The 20,658-nt window shown below is 34.6% G+C and overlaps 2 protein-coding genes and 1 non-coding gene across 4 annotated transcripts; 1 reads left to right on the top strand and 2 right to left on the bottom strand.

The window, feature by feature from the left end:
- Positions 1-74: 74 nt before the first annotated feature.
- TRNAL-AAG lies at positions 75-155 on the bottom strand. The gene has a single exon. It is a non-coding gene; the product is annotated as a tRNA-Leu (tRNA).
- Positions 156-1,954: 1,799 nt separating this feature from the next.
- LOC111808524 (eukaryotic translation initiation factor 2D) lies at positions 1,955-7,254 on the bottom strand. 2 transcript variants are annotated; one of them, XM_023694572.1, is made up of 9 exons: positions 6,915-7,254; positions 6,286-6,397; positions 5,912-6,102; positions 5,725-5,819; positions 5,218-5,640; positions 4,487-4,595; positions 3,324-3,969; positions 2,856-2,990; positions 1,955-2,333 (listed from the first exon to the last, which is right to left on the bottom strand). In XM_023694572.1, the coding sequence occupies exons 1-8, from the start codon at positions 7,047-7,049 to the stop codon at positions 2,869-2,871; spliced, it is 1,833 nt and encodes a 610-aa protein (XP_023550340.1). In that variant the 5' UTR covers positions 7,050-7,254; the 3' UTR covers positions 1,955-2,333; positions 2,856-2,868. The 2 variants fall into 2 exon arrangements, with proteins under 2 accessions (XP_023550340.1, XP_023550339.1); XM_023694571.1 differs by having other exon boundaries at positions 1,955-2,347.
- A 663-nt stretch (positions 7,255-7,917) lies between these two features.
- On the top strand, positions 7,918-20,402 carry LOC111808508 (dynamin-2A-like). The gene is made up of 22 exons (XM_023694529.1): positions 7,918-8,313; positions 9,318-9,368; positions 9,492-9,612; positions 10,012-10,104; positions 10,671-10,732; positions 11,657-11,774; positions 12,121-12,463; positions 13,069-13,216; positions 14,055-14,156; positions 14,283-14,402; positions 14,691-14,774; positions 14,926-15,053; positions 15,235-15,319; positions 15,452-15,575; positions 16,632-16,708; positions 17,149-17,205; positions 18,369-18,510; positions 18,613-18,764; positions 18,956-19,069; positions 19,181-19,248; positions 19,365-19,534; positions 19,666-20,402. Exons 1-22 carry the CDS (start codon positions 8,152-8,154, stop codon positions 19,896-19,898), a joined length of 2,754 nt encoding a protein of 917 aa, XP_023550297.1. The 5' UTR covers positions 7,918-8,151; the 3' UTR covers positions 19,899-20,402.
- Positions 20,403-20,658: the final 256 nt, after the last annotated feature.

The following is a 20,658-nucleotide window of genomic DNA, read 5'->3' on the forward strand; positions in this document are numbered from 1 at the left end:
TAATAAAAAGGAAAAAAAGAAAAGAGAAGTTAATAAAAAAGAAAAAAAGAAAAGAGAAGTTAATAAAAATCATTTGTTGAGAGTGGGATTTGAACCCACGCCCTTTCGGACCAGAACCTTAATCTGGCGCCTTAGACCAACTCGGCCATCTCAACTTGTTTGGAATATCCCACTTTCTGATTAAATATATTCAGTATTTATAATACGACACGTATCCTACTCATTCATACGTGTACCATCACATCGAGGACCAACAGTGGAGATGATTCCGTATTGCTTTTCGAAACTTTCGCTTTTAATACATATGTGCATCCAAAGGGGTTAAGTCCACATTATATGGTAGTATTACTTATTATCTCTATTAATATTAACTTCCTTTAAGGATGGTGTTATACAACATTAAACACCTATTTATAAAGAGTTTTAGATATTATAGAAATACAAAAAAATATTTAAAGTTTTCAGTTTTAATTATTTTCTACATTAAACACCAGCACATCATCTCATATTTCTACATATTTTTCTATAAAATATTATTGGAACACATTTTAATGTGTCCCAAAAGGGTGAAAAAAAAGTTCTATATAAAAGATTATACCATAAAACAAAATTATAAAGATGGATAAAAAGGGTATACTTCCAACCAATTTGAAAGTGAACCTTTATTCATTCACTTATCTCTCGTTTTCATCTCTTTTATATGGATTGGTTGTGTTCAACAAGTATAAAGTACAACTTTTGTCCGGATTGGATTATTAAAAATATTTTTGAACTTTTAAAAGTTTCAACCGAAACTTAGAATTTTATGATCGAAATTATCCTAAATTTATTACTATTGGATTTATAAGAGATAAATGTCTCAAACAAATTCATTTTATTATCACACTTTTAAATTTATAATTAAAAGTTTGAAAGTGGGAGATTTGGGATTTATGACTTAATTCTAAATAATAAAAAAAAATCTTATAAACAAAAATTGTAATTTAAAATTTTAGTTGGGATGGTATACTTAATTGTAATAACCAATGTAATCTAGGAGTGGTCTTAAATTTTCTTAATTATTCAAAGAAACAATACCCTAGTTTTAAAAAATATAATTAAAAATAAATTCTATAATTGTGATTTAGTGAAATAAATGATAACATCAAATAACATGTTATCCAATAAACTTAGAGAAAATGATTTAATAAATATTTTGTGTTGATTGAAAGGAGGAGCCCACTTCTTCCTTTGAATATTTTGAAGTGATGGATGGGAATAAGAAGATGAATTCAGAGAGAGGGAGATAAAGGGGGAGGGTACTTTTGTCATTGTGACAAGCTTAGTCAATGTTTTATAAAACAATGCCTCATGAGCCTACTAATATATAATATAAAATATAAATAATCTCATTCACTCAAACGTTTTCTTCGTTTGGCTTTTATTTAAACAGCCTTGTATCATTCTGCTGTAGTCATCCCCAACTTTATCCATGCGTTGCCTATTTTTCTAATCAACGCGAATGGAATCGAATATTTTTACGCAAATGGGATTAATTAATTAATTAATGGATTACTTTCCGTAATGTGAAATATTGGTCAAAAAGGGAAAAAAAAAAAGAACCATACTTTAGTAGTACCATTAGGTATAGGAAAGTTGAAATTAAGATTGGATGAATTTTTTTTACCATTAGTATATATGGATCGAAATTGATATATGAACAAACACTTTTACATCAATTTAAAAAGAACAAACACTTTTACATCAACTTAAAAAGAATAGTAACATCATACAACGAATAGTAGACGTTATGCGTTGTTCGAATTGTAGATAACGAATGGACAACGAATCAATTTTCACATTTTACATGTTATCATCTACATTTTGGATCTAAAGATTGTAATTATTTAAAGAATAAATTGTTAAAAAAGACAGACCTGAAAAAATAAATCAAAATTAACATGGGATCATAAAGGGATAGAATAACAAGACCATTGAAATAACACTTCTGGAGATAGTAGAATAACGGATATGATGAACTCATAAGTGTAAGCAAATCTCTCAAATGTTTGGCAAAAACATGTTTGGTTTGTCCTAAAAACATTTTCTTTAACACGGCCAAAAACACAACAGGATGAACCAAAACACTCAGTGTCCGTGAAACTTGCAACCAATTTTCCAGCCTAAAGACACAAATGAGGAATATTCGCTTCGTTGCATGAATCAAATTTTGATACCTCATCATCAGTAACTTCTATCATATCTTTGATTCAGGCCTTTACTTGCATGATGCGGCCGCTGGTATTAGCAGATTGTTCCTTGATATCATAAGCAGCCCGGGGTTGGGAAGTTACCTGTAAATATATACCTGAAAGTAAAACAAGTGTCAACAACGACTGCCTTAATCTTCATCAATAGACATCCCACATAAGTTAACAGTATACGTATGATGTGGAATATACATGATTAACATACTTTTCTCAAAGAGACGGGCACGAACACGAACCTTGTACACACAATTCATCTTGTACCCTCTCTTTGACCAGCTATTTATAGGTTTGTTTCATTTAACAATAACCACCTCTTCGTTGTTTTGTTCATTCTCATTTTTTAAATCATAACATAATCAACACCATTAGATTCAGGTTATAGCAAATGGTAGTAGGATATGTGTAGAAATCGTGCCGTGTTGGTGCAATCAAGTGATGAGATCAAGTTGAGCCCATTTGGTCATTTTCCTTGAGTAACTTCACAAATGGAAAGGAGGAAGAGAAAGGTGCCGCTCTTAATATTACGGAAACACAAAAAGGTAATACCAACTTTTCTTTAATATTAACTACAGGCATCAAAATTAGTAGTAACAATAGAAGACTAACCAGCTCTGGCCTCTCATTTCCTTGTTTTATCAAGTACCTCAATGTACTTTTTTGGAATCCCATATTGTTCAACCAGATGTCTTGCCAAGTCATCAATGACTCCACCTTGGACCAAAACTTCATACCCTTTTTTACCTGAATTTGTTTATCCAAAATATAACAGGAGAATCAAAATAATTGAAAATTGCCTAACATCATTTGAAAGATTTTCCCATCAAAAACCCGAGAACAAAAAAATAGAAACAAGGAACAGAAGAAAAACCTATAAACTTCGCTACTCCATGTATTTCATGACATATTCATTTCCAAATGTCAAAATAAAAAATGCCGATATCCATGCAAATGCAAAATTCAACTTTTGCTTAAATGTCAGGAGTAACAAAACATAACTGGGATATAGCACAGCATAATGCTCTTGCACTAACAAATAAACTATATGAAAATAAAAATGTAGACAGGTCATATTACCAGGCAACTCTGCCACCGTTGTACTGCAAGCACACTTTTTCTGAAGTTCTGATGCCAATGCTTCAGCATCCAACAAGAATGTTTCCAATCCAGAAAGTCTTGTAACTTTCTTATTTCCTTGACGTCGCTCTGTCATTATTTGAATGGTTTTTAATGCACCCTTGCGAACAACAGACTCACTTCCTCTTGTCACAACATGATGGGGTTGCATCCGGCTGATAAATGTTGAGCCTATATCTTTTTTATGAATTTCTGTTGGATATGTTGTTCCTTTTTTAATGGCCCCCTTGAAAAGTGCATCACATAATATTGCATCCAAGACCACTTTGAACTTCTCTGTTGGTTTGTCCAACTTCTCTTTCTCAACGTATTTAAAGACAATATCAGAGGCCTCCGCTGCAGTGTAAAGTTTGCTAGTGTCCGCCCCCACAGCAACAAAAATGGGATTGACATGCACACTTGGCTTGTATATCTCTGTTACTTCAAGCATTTTATTGGATGAACTTTCTTTTGGAGCATGATTGTCGATCTGATCAATTTTCTCTACCTGAGGCTTCTCTGGTTTAAAGGATGTGTAGTCTGGATGCTTACGGTTAACAGAGTACAAAACAGTCTCTTTTTTATGTTTGTCTTCCTTCACTGTAATCTGAAATAAATGAAAATATATTCAAGGCACAACGAGTGATATAAGTAAACATTTTGTTTTTGTTGCTTTTCCCAGATAAGAACCAAGATTTAGTTAAAGAATGAAACAATATGGATTAGATAATGTATTCAACTTCCAATTTGGTTAGTTATATTTGTTTCTATGATGAGTGGAAACCAAGAAATATGTATTTTCTTCGCAATGATGGTGGTTGGCTATACTAACTTGCGTGCTACTTCACTAATCTTATATATTCCAACTGTTCACAGTTTGGCCTTGTAACATTTATCAATAGAAAACTCATGAAAGATTAATACTTAGAAGCATTCGTAAGTACATGGTCACTAAGGTTTGAACCCAGAATCTTAAATAGACCTGAATTCTACACTAAACTTCATAATATACTATGGGACACCTGATTTCCTACTTTCCAATCTTGACTGAGTTTGAAGTTCAATATAAAGTCAAAAGTTCGGTTAAAAACTAAGAAGCTGAACAGAAGTAGCATGAAACATACCAGTCCAGTGGAGGATTTAGCTTGCAACCACTTTGACAATTTCTTGTAGGATGATTTCTTGATGTCTAGCGTCATGCCGGGAGGCCGACAAGGCAATACATGATTTGACCTACATTGGGCCAAAAGTGAATGGAAAAAAATTATTTGCTAGAGTATCAAATGATGGGTTTTCATATTCAAAATAGTAAGCACTCAAGCCCAGAACTTCTCTAATGATTTCACTTTAGGTATCAGTCATTAGGCGTTTTCAGGGGTGTTCCATTATCCCCCTCTCCATGGATTTGGTTCTTGAGTTGTATTACATCATTTTGTTTCCCCTTTTCAAGTATGATTACCTGTCTTACTTTCATGTCAATACAGCTTTCCGTTTAATACAAAACATTTGTTATTCTTTCCACAAATATTTTGAAAAAAGAGACTGTGATTTCATTAAAGATATACTAGAAAACCAACAGCTAGTAAGAAGAATCATTCAAAAGAGTAGAAAACTAAGCTATTTCTATTTCAGCAAATTAGAATACGAATCCAACACTAATAACAATGGAGTATGGTTCGACAGAGGACTGTTAGCCTTTAGCACAAACTTATAATGACGCGTAAAACATGAAGGAATTGTCAGTTTGGAACAAATATTTCATATAAAAAATATAAGAGGAACGTCTTTAAAAACTTAAGCCTTCAGGAAAAAAAAAAGCCTCCTGTCAGAACAATGACAGGTAAGAATTTCTCACCATAGAGTGCTCCCAGGAAGTGGAAAATCTTTGTCTTTCACTGTTGTATGCAAGGCTTGAAGGAGACATTTATCCAGAAGCATATCCACATCTTCAGTTGATAGAGTATGTTGCACATTTGATTCCTCGGGGGGAATATCATTTACAACGTTCAAATCACTCATACCAGAAACGATTTTATCAGTACTTGAATCTGCCTGTGCTGTCAGAGGGGTGCCAAGCTCATCAAGAACATCACTTGTAGTTTCATTGACAGATCCCCCAACTTCTTTATTGTTGATGTCATTCTGTTCATTATTTGAAGCTTCATCAGTACCTTCACAAGAGTTATCGGTTTGTGAAGATGATGCCAAAGCAGGATCTCCATATACGACATCTTCCAAAAAGCCTGCATTCGGAACATAATGACCCTCCACTGATTCCCTGAAAAATCAATTCAAGAGAGAAAATTGTGTCATTCATCAAGAATTGATCGCTCTGTTCCTATGCCATTCTGATCAATCTCACCAAAGGGAGTCCCTGTAGTAGTGTAGAATTCTCAGAGCCTTTCCGCGTAAACCCGCTTTCAATGCTTCAGTGCTACTCATGGTGGTAACACCAACCTGCATGAGATCTTCAGGTTGACTAGAGTTCTAATTTGTCTTTACAGCCAAAGTTAAATTGCAGAATGAGATCAAGTTTCAGTGAAACTTACAGCAATAGGAGATGGATTGCCAGGGACTTTCACAGCCCATGGTTCCCCAGATAAAAATGAAGGCAGCCCTTCAGCAGGTACATGAATACCAGGGAACATCAAGTCTGCTCCTCCAATTACAAAGCGAGAGACCTCACCCCCCTTCAATACAAATGCAGGCAACAACTCTGGTACCATCCAGAGTGCAAAAACTACAATAGAATTGTGTGTGTCACTAAAGCCAAGAAGACCGAATCAATATCATCCAGATCCAAAAATAACCAAAATTTTGTGAAGGAAAGCTTTCAGAATCTTCATAATAATTAGTAGTGACGGTGAAATTTTCGATAGAATCTTCTGGTGTAAAAGATAAATTCTATAAAAGGATAAAATACCTGTGGGGAATACTTCAGTTCCTCTCCCATCGACGTCGAAAAACATAGGAAAGCCTCCTTCTAGACTATATATGTGGACACGATTTTGGAACTTGGCAACAGACAACTCGACCTAAAACATATTAACTTTGGATTGATAGAATGAAATATAGGGGAGATGATAATTACTAAAGAAAGAAAGAGAACTCTATACTTGGAAATGATAGAATAAACATAATAGCTATAGAAGGGCTTTAACAATATATACAAAGACGCCAAGAAGAAGAAGACCCTAAACTCCCAAAGGTCCTCTCTACTCTTCTACACAATCTGCTGCATTTTCTTTAAAATTGAGCAATCTAGTGACAAATTCTTCTCCCTCCACGAAATGAGTAAATATTTAATGCAGAAATAAATGATGTTTAGTTTGGTAGCTACCCACGCACGGTTTATGGCAATGCTAATACCGAAACTTTTTTTCAGGTAGATAGGAATATTAGAGTGCAAGATTGATCTGTGAGGCATTAGACGCAAGTGATATTCGGCGATAATTTCAACTAAAAACAAAAAGAAGAGTCGCAAAGGAATCAGGTGAGCTATTGTCATAATCAAATTAGGAGATATAAAATCGATTGGAATTGCAAAAACACCTTAGGAGGAAGCAAGACATCGATATCGGCATCGGAAGCTCCGGGGAACCTCCCTTTAACAGTCCTCTTCAGCTTCTTCCTGTCTGCACCAGATAATCTCTGGTGTAACTTCGCTTCGGCTGCCTTCTTGAACATATCGTTTCTTAATCCTTACTCGTTCTAGCTGCCGCAAGGTGGACACTGAAAGAACAGGCGGTGAGAGAGCACCGTCGCCGCAGCCGTCGCCGATGGCACGATTCTTAAAGAAGCAGACAACAACGTTACCTTTCGACTGCGGAAACAAGCATACGCTTTCGGAAAGGTTCTAGGACTCCAGAGATGGGAGAATGTTAAAGAAAAAAAAAAACAATAATAATAACAACATTGAACATTGAACGGTGTGATGTTAGCATATTACTGAGATGCATCCAACGGTGATTATTTTTCCTTTTCATTTTAATAAATATATCAAAAGTTTATAAATGAAATTCACGTAAATCTAAAAATTCATAGATTAAAATTATAGCTTAACATTAAAATTAAATCTAGAAAAAGATAAAATGTAAGAGCTCGATTATTTAATTATTTTTAAAAATATTATTAAAATTTAAGTACGTACAATTTTGTAATTTTTTTAATAAATAATTTTAACAATCTGAACTCTTATTAAAAAAAAAAAAAAACACACAGGCATCTTCCCCATAAAAAGCTCAGACATTGTCCAACAATAAGGTTTATAAACTTATAAAAGCGACGTTATTTTTATGGATCTTTAGTTTTTAAAATCACTAAAAAAAAAAAAAAAAAAAAANAACTTCGATAAATATTTTATTTTTTGGTTATCATTTCAGTATCATCTTAGGTGAGGAAGGCAAAACTTGAAACAAATCGAATATTATTTTTAAGGACTAAATAAAATAAATTATGCTAATTTCATGGAAAAATACGCAAATAATAATAATAATAATAATAGTAATAAAAACGATAATAAAAACGAGGGAAAACTGAAACGCGATCAATTTATTTGTAGAGTTAGAAAATAGTGGAGAAAGGTGGGAGGGAAGTCTGTAGGATTTTCCCTGTTTTTGTAACCATTCGACCAAGGGAAAGAAGCAAAGATTATACCGTCGTTTTTCTAATTTTCTGGAGGAATCGTGCTCAGAGATCTATCTTATCACGGAGCTTTCATTGAATCGATCCACCTTTGTGTTAGATCCAACTGCATTATCACCTTCTGTCCGTCCTTCCTCATCCTTCAATGGATTCGGTGGAGGCTATCGAGGAGCTGGCTCAGTTGTCGGACTCGATGCGGCAAGCTGCGGCTTTGCTTGCCGATGAGGACGTCGACGAAACTTCCACCTCCGCTGCTTCTTCTCGTAGGCCTTCCACTTTCCTGAACGTCGTTGCCCTGGGGAATGTGGTAAGTTCACATCTCTTCTGATTCGTTATCCAAATACATTCTGTAGCTGTGGCATCTATTTACCATTTGCGCATGCATTCTTCATCAAATTCCCGAAAATTTTACCTGAAGTGGGGATCCTATCTGGATTGGATCATGGGAGTTTCACTCATAATATTTTTTTTTTAGAAATGTACGGCTCCAGTTATTGAGATTGGCGTTTGGTTATAATTGGAGGAAATGTACTACTTCCTCGTGATCGGGACACCTGCATTATTGCAAGGCCATTGGACATTCAAATCTGTTTCCATGAGATCGAAACCATGGATTGATATATCGACCTACGTATTCTGTAATATCCATGTATCTATTGAAAAAGCGTCGATATGTTTAATGGCACTAGCGCGTCGAGTTTACTAGACCACTTGGAGAAGCGTTGAAATTAGTTCTGCTTCGATAATTTATAATTCTTCTATAACGTCGTTCGTAGTTTTATATTTTAGAGATCACTCGCGATGGAGTGCTTCTTTCTGCACATTCCATACTTCTCTAAGTCTCATGTCTGGTCGAAGGCATTCAAGTGTAGATTCGGAAACGTCCTGAAGAGTAAAGCAAATACTCAGTCGATCAATGTGTTGTAGTGATGAAGAAGTTCCCATAAATATGGAAATAAAATGACATGGAGTTTCAACTATCACTTGAAATTGAGTTGGCATTGGATACAATGTTCGCTTTATCAAAGTTCTTTGGCTATTGTGTTATAAGCTCCTACATTTATTTCACTTATTATTTTATTACAATTTTCTGTTGTTTTGAATATTGGAAGGAGAATATACAGCACTTCCTTAATTGAATTTCTGAGTAATTATCTGGCAATGGACAGCAAAGCAATAAGCTGCCGTTTTCATTGCATCTTGCTACTCAAGCGCTTATGCACTGCCATGAAAACTGTAGCACCTTACCATTGGTCCTGATTTCTCTCTCTCTCTTTTTTTTTTTTTTTTTTTTTTTTTTCCATTTTCCAGGGAGCTGGTAAATCTGCAGTTTTAAATAGCTTGATTGGACATCCTGTGTTGGTAAGTTGGATTTCACATGTTCTCAGAACCTACATTCAATCTTCTCCATATACAACTACAGAAGTGCCAACATTAAGGTCGTCACTTTACTGAGTTTATATCCTTTTTTTTTTTCTGTACCAGCCAACTGGTGAAAATGGTGCTACTAGGGCTCCCATAAGCATTGATTTACAGAGGGATGGCTCATTGAGCAGCAAATCAATTATGTTGCAGATTGACAATAAGTCTCAGCAAGTTTCTGCGAGTCAGTGACTATAATGGATACTCTATTTGCTTCTATCCAAGAGTTACAGTTTTGTGCTTATGTTTCATGGATGGTTTGATAAGTATTTCTACAAAATTGGATTGTTACATTGTTTCCTTTTCTTACTTTCCTATAGACATTATTTTCTGTTCAATTTTTTTCTTTGAAAAATAGAGCTTGCACTTTCAGTTATTAACACCAGTTGGTTGTGAATCTTTTTATTTTTCTTTCATGTTTTTGGAAATCACCGTCTAACATTTTGTGAACTGATAGTGTACTTGACGGTAATTTTTTTAGTTATTGTTAATATTACTTATATATTTTTGGATATAAAATGTTCAACTAACCCATATCTCTCTGCTTATGTTTTTTTTCCTCATTTTACCTATATTTATGCAGGTGCTTTGCGACACTCTCTACAGGACAGATTGAGTAAAGGTTCCTCTGGCAAGAATCGAGATGAAATCTATTTGAAGCTTCGCACTAGTACAGGTAGCTCATGAATCCATGATTAATGGCTGACAATTTTATCAAGGTTCTAGTTTCACGTGTTTTTAGAGTGAGTGATCGCATAAGCTGTGTTTTAGTACTGGGCAGAAACAAAGATCAGTGGTAGTTAGAAGTGCTTCCACTGTGGTGGAATTGTGATGGACACTGGCGTATGTATGACAATAAAGCAGTATAATGATTCTTCTACTCGTTTCTACTAGAGTTTAAATGTAGGCTGTTTAGAAGTAGCTTTAAAGTTCTTTGGTTCAAGAAATTGAAAACAGTTTTCTGATTCAGAGAATTGACTTGAATGATTGTCTTTGGATATTCATTATCCAGAGGTAGAAACATATCTTATGAAACACAACGCAGCATCCTGGTTTTATAATGTTTTTTTTTTTCTTTTACTATTAAAGTGTCATTTAGTGTCTAGCAACTCAAATTTTTTATCATTATGTATTTAACAAAATAACCAAAGGGAAATAAAGGTATTGGTACAAGAAACATCCTTCCAATAATTGATGCTTTAGTGTCCCTTATGTAATTGAGTTTACAATTCTTCCTCTCAGCACCTCCAGTGAAATTGATTGATTTACCTGGGCTTGATCAGCGAAGTGTGAGTGAATCAATGGTAAGCACAAATTACCATTCAAGGAATTGTCATCTATCGAATCTCTCCATCTCTTATTCCTTCGTTTGTACATTTAGCCGTAGAATGAATTCTTTGATAAATTTTGTTATTAGTATCTAGGGGTGTAGTATTATCCTTTCTTCTACTGTAACTTGTTATAATTTGACCATTTTTTAAATGTAGATCTTAACAATATTTTCTTTATTTAATTTTTTCTTTTAACATAATTATTAAAATTTCCAAGATTCTCTGATTTTTAGAAATTGCATAAAAAAACAATTCAGATGATTTATGATTGGAGTTATCAAGCACGTGTCTCACTTATTTGTTGTGTTAGGAAAAAATAACAAAGAGAATCACTAAATGACAAAGAGTCCACAAATGTTATTGGAGGGTGAGAATTCTCTTAGCGAACTTATTATAGCGTGGATGTAGATTTTCCTTCATTTGTAAGGTGAGCAAGATAGTGGATGGCGACTTCTCTATCTAAGAGGGAGTCGTGTATTGAAGGGCAAACTGCCAAAGAATGAAAAAAGAAACAGAACAAATAGATGGGCTTGGAAAGTGGCATGCTAACCTCAAAAGCTTCAAAAGGAAATTACTGGAGAGGCTCATTTAAAGCTAATTGGTGATTTGTAAACAATAGTGTATAGTTAAGTTGACAAATGTGGTAAGACAGATAGCTCTGCTTATCCAACTAATGTTGAAAATTTTATGCATTAAAATCTAATGAACGATACATGATAAATTGATTAATAAGTAGAATAACTCTTGCAATGCACCACGCATGATCCTTAGAAGACTGAATATTTTGATTGGCGGTATAGCAATTTTAAAATGAAATGCCCCTGAGTCACTGTATTAAATTTTGCTGTTCTGTTTCGGTCAAATGGTTTTAGTGACGGATAATTTTTTCTTGTACAGATTAGTGAATATGCTGAGCACAATGATGCCATTTTGCTTGTCATTGTACCGGCCTCTCAAGCCGTTGAAGTTGCTTCAACTCGTGCCCTCAGACTGGCAAAGGATTATGACAGTGAAGGTAAACTACAACACCTAGGCAAATTAGGATGCATGTGCAGTTTTGCATCTTCTTAGGGGAGAGGGCAGGGAGGGGATTATTATATTTTTCTTAATCCTGTTGCTGCAGTAAATCTTGCAACTTTTGATTTTACTTTTGTTGTGGAATGTAGTCATTTTCATCAGAGTTAGTGGCCTCTTTTTCTGGATGCATCCTTCTCCTTCTTGACTGTTTTTTTTGTTTCTTGTAATTGCACTTCAACTGACATTATTTTGGTGTCCGAATCCTTACAACATTATTATGAAACGTCTCCTCCTTTGCCATTAAATCTTTCGTTGTTAAAATGAATGTATCATGTTGATTGCAGGAACTAGAACTATTGGGATAATTAGCAAAATAGATCAAGCTGCTTCTGATCAGAAATCTCTGGCTGCTGTTCAGGCTCTATTACTAAATCAAGGACCATCAAAAGCTTCAGATATACCATGGGTTGCTTTGATTGGTCAATCTGTTTCTATTGCTTCTGCACAGTCTGGTTCTGTTGGCTCTGAAAATTCTTTGGAAACTGCCTGGAGGGCCGAGAGCGAAAGTCTGAAATCCATACTGACTGGAGCCCCTCAGAGTAAACTCGGTAGAATTGCTTTGGTGGATGCTTTGGCTCATCAAATTCGGAATCGTATGAATGTCAGACTTCCAAACCTATTATCAGGGTACATTCTTTTAAATGCTACATTATCAATGTATTCTTTATCCACAAATTTTTACATGGCTTCTAGATGCAGTGGGTTACATTTATGTATGTGGTAAAAAAAATTTCCATTAAATTTTATCCAATTTTTCCTATCCATATTTTTTTAATCAAATTCCAGTTGCATGACTAGGTCATATGAATTTGTATTACTGTTTTATGTAAATGATTTTTTCTGTTTTATATTAAAGAGCAATCTCCAACTTGGAATCTTTTGAAGTTTAGGAATTTCGGGTCTTGGTAAGGTTTGCATCTCTAAAGGTAGCTTTGTTTGTAATTCCCTTTTGTAACTTTCAACTTTGTCGGATCAACGGATTGAGGGGTTTTACAAATAAAAATAATTATTTATATTTATTTATTATTAAATGAACAAAATTTAATTTTGTGAAAAATAATATTTAATTTAAAATTTGACAATGTAATCTTGGGTTTAGTTGAAGAATGTGATGAGTGACCAATAAAGACAATTTATATCTTGATCTTCCTCCACAAGGGATGTTGATGTTCTTCTCTGTTAACTAACTGGATTCCTACTTTCTATTTACTTCTTAATTTACTATATGCTAGGTTACAAGGAAAATCTCAGATTGTGCAAGACGAGTTATCGAAATTTGGTGAGCAAATGGTGGAAAGTTCTGAAGGGACAAGAGCTGTAGCCTTGCAACTCTGCCGTGAATTTGAAGATAAGTTTCTTCAGCACATTGCAACTGGTGAGGTGAGTGATATTAATTTTATAATAAGTTCTCTGTAATTGCTCTGGTGGAGGCCCATTTGTGGTTAGTTTAGCAATCTGCATGCTAATTTAATTCTTGTTGCTGCTCCAACTTAGCACAATTTGGTAATATGAACCTTCTTTTGTGTGTCCGTGTGACACAAATCTTCTTAGTCCCGAAAGGCCCATGTTAATGGACAAGAAAATAGGCGGAAAAATATTAAACTTTCTGTTCTGGATGAATTTGGACACCATGATGTAATCAGTTGCCTTCACACATGAACTTTATTTAATGGAAATATGGAGACTTTCAAACTCAATTATGAAATTAAAATTAGTTTTATTTAGTACTTAGCTTTCTGTCTCTCGTTATTTCTTAAATAACGGAATGCTATTCATGTATATTTTATTTTCCATAAGCAGTAAGAACTGGTAAGACTTTCCTTACGTTTAAAATTAAAACTAAAATTAAAATGTTTAATGGAAATTGAGGTTAAATTATTTAAAGCATTCATTGAAACATTATTTTAATAATTTTTTATTTTTTTATTTTTTATTTTTGTTTCCGGTATGTTTGACTGTGTTTTCAACCTGAGCTTTTGTTAACTACAAAAAAGAGAAAGAAACAAAAAATCCTCAGCTTAATGTCATTTCTAGTCCAATATAGTTGTGATAGTTTCATCCTTTCATCTAGTTTGTGTGATAACCTATAAACGTATTCTTCTAATATAAAATAATACTGAAGTCTGAATGATTATCCTCGGTTCATACATCAAAGTGGTGCAACAATTTCTTTGATTAGCGAGTTTCAGTAGCTCCTCATGACGATTTCCAATTTTAGGGTGCTGGTTGGAAAATTGTTGCTAGTTTTGAGGGAAACTTTCCAAACAGAATCAAGCAGCTCCCTCTTGACAGACATTTTGACATTAACAATGTGAAGAGAGTACGTTTATGTTTGCCTCTTTTTCTCTCCAATTCTGTTCTTCCGACATTGAATTTTTTGTTTTGCATTTAAGTTATCTTTATTTTTTGTAATCTTTACTTATGTTCTTTGATTATTTTGCAACAGATTGTGTTAGAAGCTGATGGTTATCAACCATATTTGATATCCCCTGAAAAGGGTTTGCGATCTCTAATAAAAGGTGTTTTAGAACTTGCAAAAGAACCATCACGTCTCTGTGTCGATGAGGTAAATTCCCACTTCAGACGAAGTTCAGTTCTCATGTCAAGTGCAAAATTAAAGAGAATTTGCATGTTAAAGTTTGTGTATCTGTCCTCTTTTTTGCACTTTCATTGTCTATATTAGGGATTGAACTGCTCACCCGTTTATCAGACTTTTTATTAAAAAAAAAAAGGAGTACAAGTTTGTTTTCATCTACCTTGCCAAATATGTAAAAAGACATCTGTTCATCTTTATGTAGTTTATCTTTTAGTTCATTCTTCTACTTACGGTATTCTTGCTTGGCTGGTGAAAAAGGTCCATCGGGTTCTAGTGGATATAGTTTCTTCTGCAGCAAATTCTACACCAGGTCTTGGAAGATACCCGCCTTTCAAGAGAGAGGTATGACAAACAAATTTATCTAGTTTCTGATGTCATAGTGCTCTTTATTTTTCTAGAAGAGAAAAGGGTATACGCGTATAGCATGATCAAGCTGCAATTGTTTGTGGCCTTGAGACTGTATATATGAAAAGTATTATCAACTTTCTTGAAGATCGTGGCTATTGCAAGTGCTGCATTAGATGGATTTAAGAATGAAGCAAAGAAAATGGTAGTTGCTCTTGTCGACATGGAGCGAGCTTTTGTGCCTCCACAACATTTTATTCGATTGGTACAAAGGAGGTACTTTTAATATGTTCTTTAGCTTGCATATTAATTTCCTCAATTAATAAACATTAGTATTATTGAACATTAAAGGAGTGAATAACTCTAACCAACCTTGACCTAATTTTTCCTCAATCTACATAATTAAAAACCTACCATTGATAACTCATTTTGTTGCATTGTATGTTGCATGAGTTAGGATGGAGAGGCAACGTCGTGAGGATGAGGTGAAATACAAATCATCAAAGAAAGGTCAAGAGGCAGAGCAAGCAATATTAAACAGGGTATTTCTTCTCTTATGATTCGAGTTACAGAAAATTAATATTTGATTTTTTATCACTTTTCTACGCTATGCTTACCACAAGCATCTTCCTCTTTATTTCCCCCTTTTCTCTTTCCTCATATTCTTTTGTCAGGCTTCTAGTCCTCAAACTAGTGGAAGCCTGAAATCAATGAAGGAAAAGCCAGGCAAAGAGGACAAAGAAGTACAGGAAACTTCTGGTTTGAAGACTGCAGGTCCAGAAGGGGAAATAACCGCCGGTATGTATATGTGTACTTAACAGTTCTGCACATTGTTAGCAGACCTCTCTGTTTGCTCTCTCATGCCATTGACGGCCTCTACTTTATAGAACTTGTAATTTGCTTAAGCTATTAAAATGTCTAATCTTGTGGCTGGAAGAGGAGCCGAATTAGGAGAACACTCGAGTTCTTAATATATGCTAGTAGCTGTAATTTTGTCGCTGTGGTTGGAGACTCATTTAGGCCAATATGCTTCCAGACTCATGTCTTAGGGAATTGATGAAAGTAGCTAATGCTTGAGTTTGATTTTTTTATCAGTATTTTAAAAGAATGAAAAATGGTCTCAAGGCTTTCTCTATCGAAGAATTGAGTTGTAAGCTTCCATTTAAATCTAGAAACATAGAAAGACTCGCAAACATAACAAAAATGTATGGGTAAAATATTACTAACCGTAATGATTATATAAATATTAAAGACAAAACTCAGTCACATCTATCACATTCTGAAGTAAAGACTCTAAAGATCATTCAGAACATTATTATTTTATCACTTACAGAATTGTTCTTTTCTTTATTTTATATCTTCAATATTTTGTTGACTTTTTGGTGGTTTTAGTAATGGGCTAGACAATTCTGTCTCATGGTATATTACATTGCATTGGGAGCTTTATAACTTTGGAGGAGGGGCAGAGAATTGATATTATTCTAGTGATTTTATGAGGTCAAAGACAACTATGCTCTTTTATGGAGGCACAAGCCTCCTTGATATGAAGCTAAAAATTTGAGCTTCACTTAAATACGTGCATCAGGCCATCCTAAAAAGCTTTTTTTTTTTTTTTTTTTTAAACCTTTATTATCTAACCTCTCATTTGAATAGTTTCTGCCAGAAAATTGTTTGTTTGGTTAAACACTTCATTACCTTTATTGTAAGGCTGAATTCAAAATCTGAAGAATGGAGTAGATGTTGAAGGTTTACATTGTTGGATAACTGGAATATTGGAATCTAGTTCTTGGTGAAGGTGTCTGTTTTGATTACTATTACTACACCCGTTAACTTTGAAACTTTCAAATATTTTAGGTTTTCTGTTAAAGAAAAGCGCTAAAACAAATGGATGGAGTAAAAGATGGTTTGTTCTAAATGAGAAGACGGGAAAGGTATGTGTACTTTTGTTCTATAATTTCTATAAGCTATTATGTGCAAGTCTGAAGGCTAAAAAATGTTAATGGTAGATTTCTCTTTTCCATCATTCTATTTGATATGCACATAATTTCAATTTGACTCATAAGGCTGGTGTTGCTATATCAAGTATTCCGTCTATCATGTCAGCTTATATTTTTTAAAAATTAACTCCACGTGTAGTAGCTTATGGAATTTTATTGGCAAGTACTAGTTAAATCTTATCACTATATAGTTCCAATAACAATGTTGTAATGCTCAGTATGCAGTAGCTGCACATGTTTAGGTGATAATATTTTGATTTATCTGCAAGGCAATGTTCTGATATTTTTGTGTAACCGTTGCTGATTATCTATCCTTTTTTCATATAATCTGTGCTAGAAAAGTAGTTCTTACAAATTTTCCTTTCTTATGTCAGCTTGGTTACACTAAGAAGCAAGAGGAGAGACATTTTCGTGGTGTGATCACTTTAGAGGTATGAAGAATCATTGGTATAGAGATTGTCAAGTTTTTCTAGTTCTAGATGTGGTTAGTTTACTTAAATTGACTTAGAAAATCAGGTTGAAGGATATAAAGCGTGTTTATACTTCAATAAGAGATAGCTTTTATTAATTAAATTAAACAATATAATTGAAGGGGGGAGGTCCGGGAATTCATCAGCAAAGGTTAAAGGTTAACCTAACCAAGTTAGAAAAGTTACTCCTAGTTACAGCTTTTATAGAACAAAAATTGTATTTACCTAAAATCTGATCATACCCAAAATCTTTTCCGACGCCCTTGAAAACTTCAATTTTTCTCTAGCCAAATCTGCCAAATTTTTGGAAGAATATTGATCATATATGTTTATCCTATTCCTTCTTCTCTGTTTTAATGTTATTAGTTGGTGTGTTCAAATGCATTTCACATTTATAGGGGTAATTAAAAACTGAGGATTGAACGATTTTGTATCAATAGGTAAATATGCATGCTTGCTGTGAAAGAGAGGCTGGGCGGGAGTTTTGGTCTCTAATTATTTTTCTATATTCAATATGTTTTCTTTTTTCTTTTTTTCTTTTTGCTTGGTATCTTGGTCTAAATGTTAGTCTCTCACTCATACTATTTGTATCGTAAAGTTAATGGGTCAAATTGGCCCACCTCTAACAAGTTGGCATTACCGATGTAGAATTCTTGGTTATGTTGTGATTATTACCATAATGAATATTTAAATGTTGTATTATCTGATGGTGGAAAAACTTAACAGAATTTCAGAGAAGTTTGACGAACAACGCTATCTGCTTTGAATGAAGCCAAATCTTTTAGTTGGTATTAAACCATCAATATCTCTCTTTAGAACTTATGCTCATATGACTGATACGTGGAAATCCATTGCTTTAATGAAGACATTAAATTCAGCTTGACGAAGAATCGATCTTGGCTTTTTTCGCTTATATCGTATAAGGCCAACTTTTCTCCTATGATATGGGATTTTCTTCTCTTTTTTTTTTTTTTTTTTTTTTTTTTTTTTTTTTNACTTCAACCATATCTGATGCTTAATTTAGTCAATGCATGCAGATAGTATATCTGGGCGGGAGCTGATCTTTGAATGATTATGGAGCTATATTTGAGTTGCCTTTTTCTCTGTTATAAATAATTTTGCAGGAATGTAATGTTGAAGAGGCTTCAGACGAGGAAGAAGCTTCTTCAAAGGGTTCAAAGGATAAGAAAGCTAACGGCCCAGATCCTGGAAAAAGTCTCGTGTTCAAGATCACGAGCAAGGTTGCATATAAAACTGTTCTTAAAGGTTTGTTCTCTGTTAATTTTTCCAGTTATTTGGCTATTGGCTGTGGAACCTTCTGTTAACTTGTTTAGTTTTGCAAGTTATAACTCATTCTTTCCTTTTCAGCACACAACGCTGTTGTCTTGAAGGCCGAAAGTATGGCTGATAAGATTGAATGGATGAATAAGATAAGGAATCTTATTCAACCTTCCAGAGGACAGATGAAGGGTCCTGAAAGTGGTCTTCCAATGCGGCAGAGTCTTTCAGAGGGTTCTCTTGTAAGTTACCAACTTGCATCTGTTTCTTTGTAGCAAATTTTTGGATGACAATGACTTCTGAGGAGTCATCATGTAATTACATTTTGTTCTTAATTGTCCAATAATCCATTTTTTAAATTGTATATTATATAACTGTTAATTTGGAAGAAAAGCAAGCAGCTGCTTAGAAACTTTGATTTCATTTGATGAAGGATACAATGAGTAGAAGACCTGTGGATCCTGAAGAGGAACTACGGTGGATGTCTCAAGAAGTACGTGGCTATGTTGAAGCTGTCTTGAACAGTTTGGCTGCTAATGTCCCAAAAGTAAGCTTCTGTACAATCAGTTTACTCTGCTTACCAGTACGCCCCTCTATGCCGTGCAATGGATTTTAATTTAATATAATATCTTGCTGGTTGATTGATCGAACTGAGCAGGCAGTTGTGCTCTGCCAAGTTGAGAAAGCCAAGGAAGATATGCTAAATCAGTTGTATAGTTCCATCAGGTTGAATCCAATTCTTCTTATTGTTGGCGACATTTGTTAATCTTTTAGTTCTATTCTCAGACCTCATATGCCTACCTAATAATGACTTAGAAAATAATTTTGTTGTTCTTCGGTAGTGCTCAAAGCACACCAAGGATAGAGGAGCTACTTCTCGAGGACCACAATGTAAAGAATAAAAGAGAGCGCTGCCAAAAACAATCATCTCTTCTTTCTAAATTGCTACGTCAACTCAGCGTACATGACAACCGAGCGGCTGCTGCAGCCAACTGGTCCGACAGTGGCGCAGGTATGCAGTTACTACTAGCTTGTATTTATGCTCTTTCCTATATATCTTTACCGTGAATTTTACTTTACACAGACTACATTCCGTTGAGCTCGATTTTTATTTCTTAGATATAGAAATGTTTATCTTTGCAGAAAGCAGTCCGAGAACGAGTGCTCCATCAGGTGAAGACTGGAAATCTGCCTTCGACGCTGCATCCAATGGTCCTGCGAACTACAGTAGATCTGCATCCAATGGTCACAGTCGACGTTACAGTGATCCAGATCAAAACGGAGATTTGAACTCACGTTCAAGCTCCAACAGTCGCCGCACTCCGAACCGGATGCCTCCACCCCCACCGCCATCTTCGGGTTCAAAATACTATTAGCTGCACTGAGTTTAGACTATTTTGACAGTTTCCTTATCTTCATCAATATTTTTTTGTGAGGTGACACCAATGCACACCAGAGTTTGGGTACTTAGTCTTCTCATATTCATATCTTTCTACTAGAGTCCAATACCAATACCAATACCGGGGCGAACAATAGATTTACATTTGGAACCTGGAAGGAAGGTTTGGCGTGTACATAGAAATCGAAGTTCCATATGCTTCTCCAGAGTTTGGCCTTGTCCTACGCTCGGATATTTAACTCAAAAAAGTATCCTTGAAATCTACCAATATATTTCTTCACATTCCTATTCATGTCATAAGAGATTTTGTTTCCTTCATTATTATTATTGTTTGCACCAATTTTCGGACACTAATGTATTTGTCTTGTGGCGTTAGTGATTCCATCTCAAATGTGCACTCTCCTTTGATGGCATTGTAACAATTGTATACTCCATTTAAATACCAGTCTTTTCAATGGTTTAAATTTAAATGCTCTGCCCATTTTCCCCCTGTTTGGATTATTGTCCCTTTCTGTTAATCTTTTGGGTAAATGTACCTATACAATTGGAGGGATGATATACTGATTGTGATTAGTTGTGCATGTTTGGTACCTAATTCCATAAAGCAACAGGCAATGTTTTTATCAGCTCACTAATTTTGAATTATCACTCCCAGATGATAATACAAAGAGGCAGAAAGGTCAGACACGTTACAAATCTCACATGTTTCTTATTTTGCATGAATTCGAGGTTATAGC

Source organism: Cucurbita pepo, chromosome LG13 (genome assembly GCF_002806865.2).
Source record: "Cucurbita pepo subsp. pepo cultivar mu-cu-16 chromosome LG13, ASM280686v2, whole genome shotgun sequence".
Classification (NCBI taxonomy): Eukaryota; Viridiplantae; Streptophyta; class Magnoliopsida; order Cucurbitales; family Cucurbitaceae; genus Cucurbita; species Cucurbita pepo.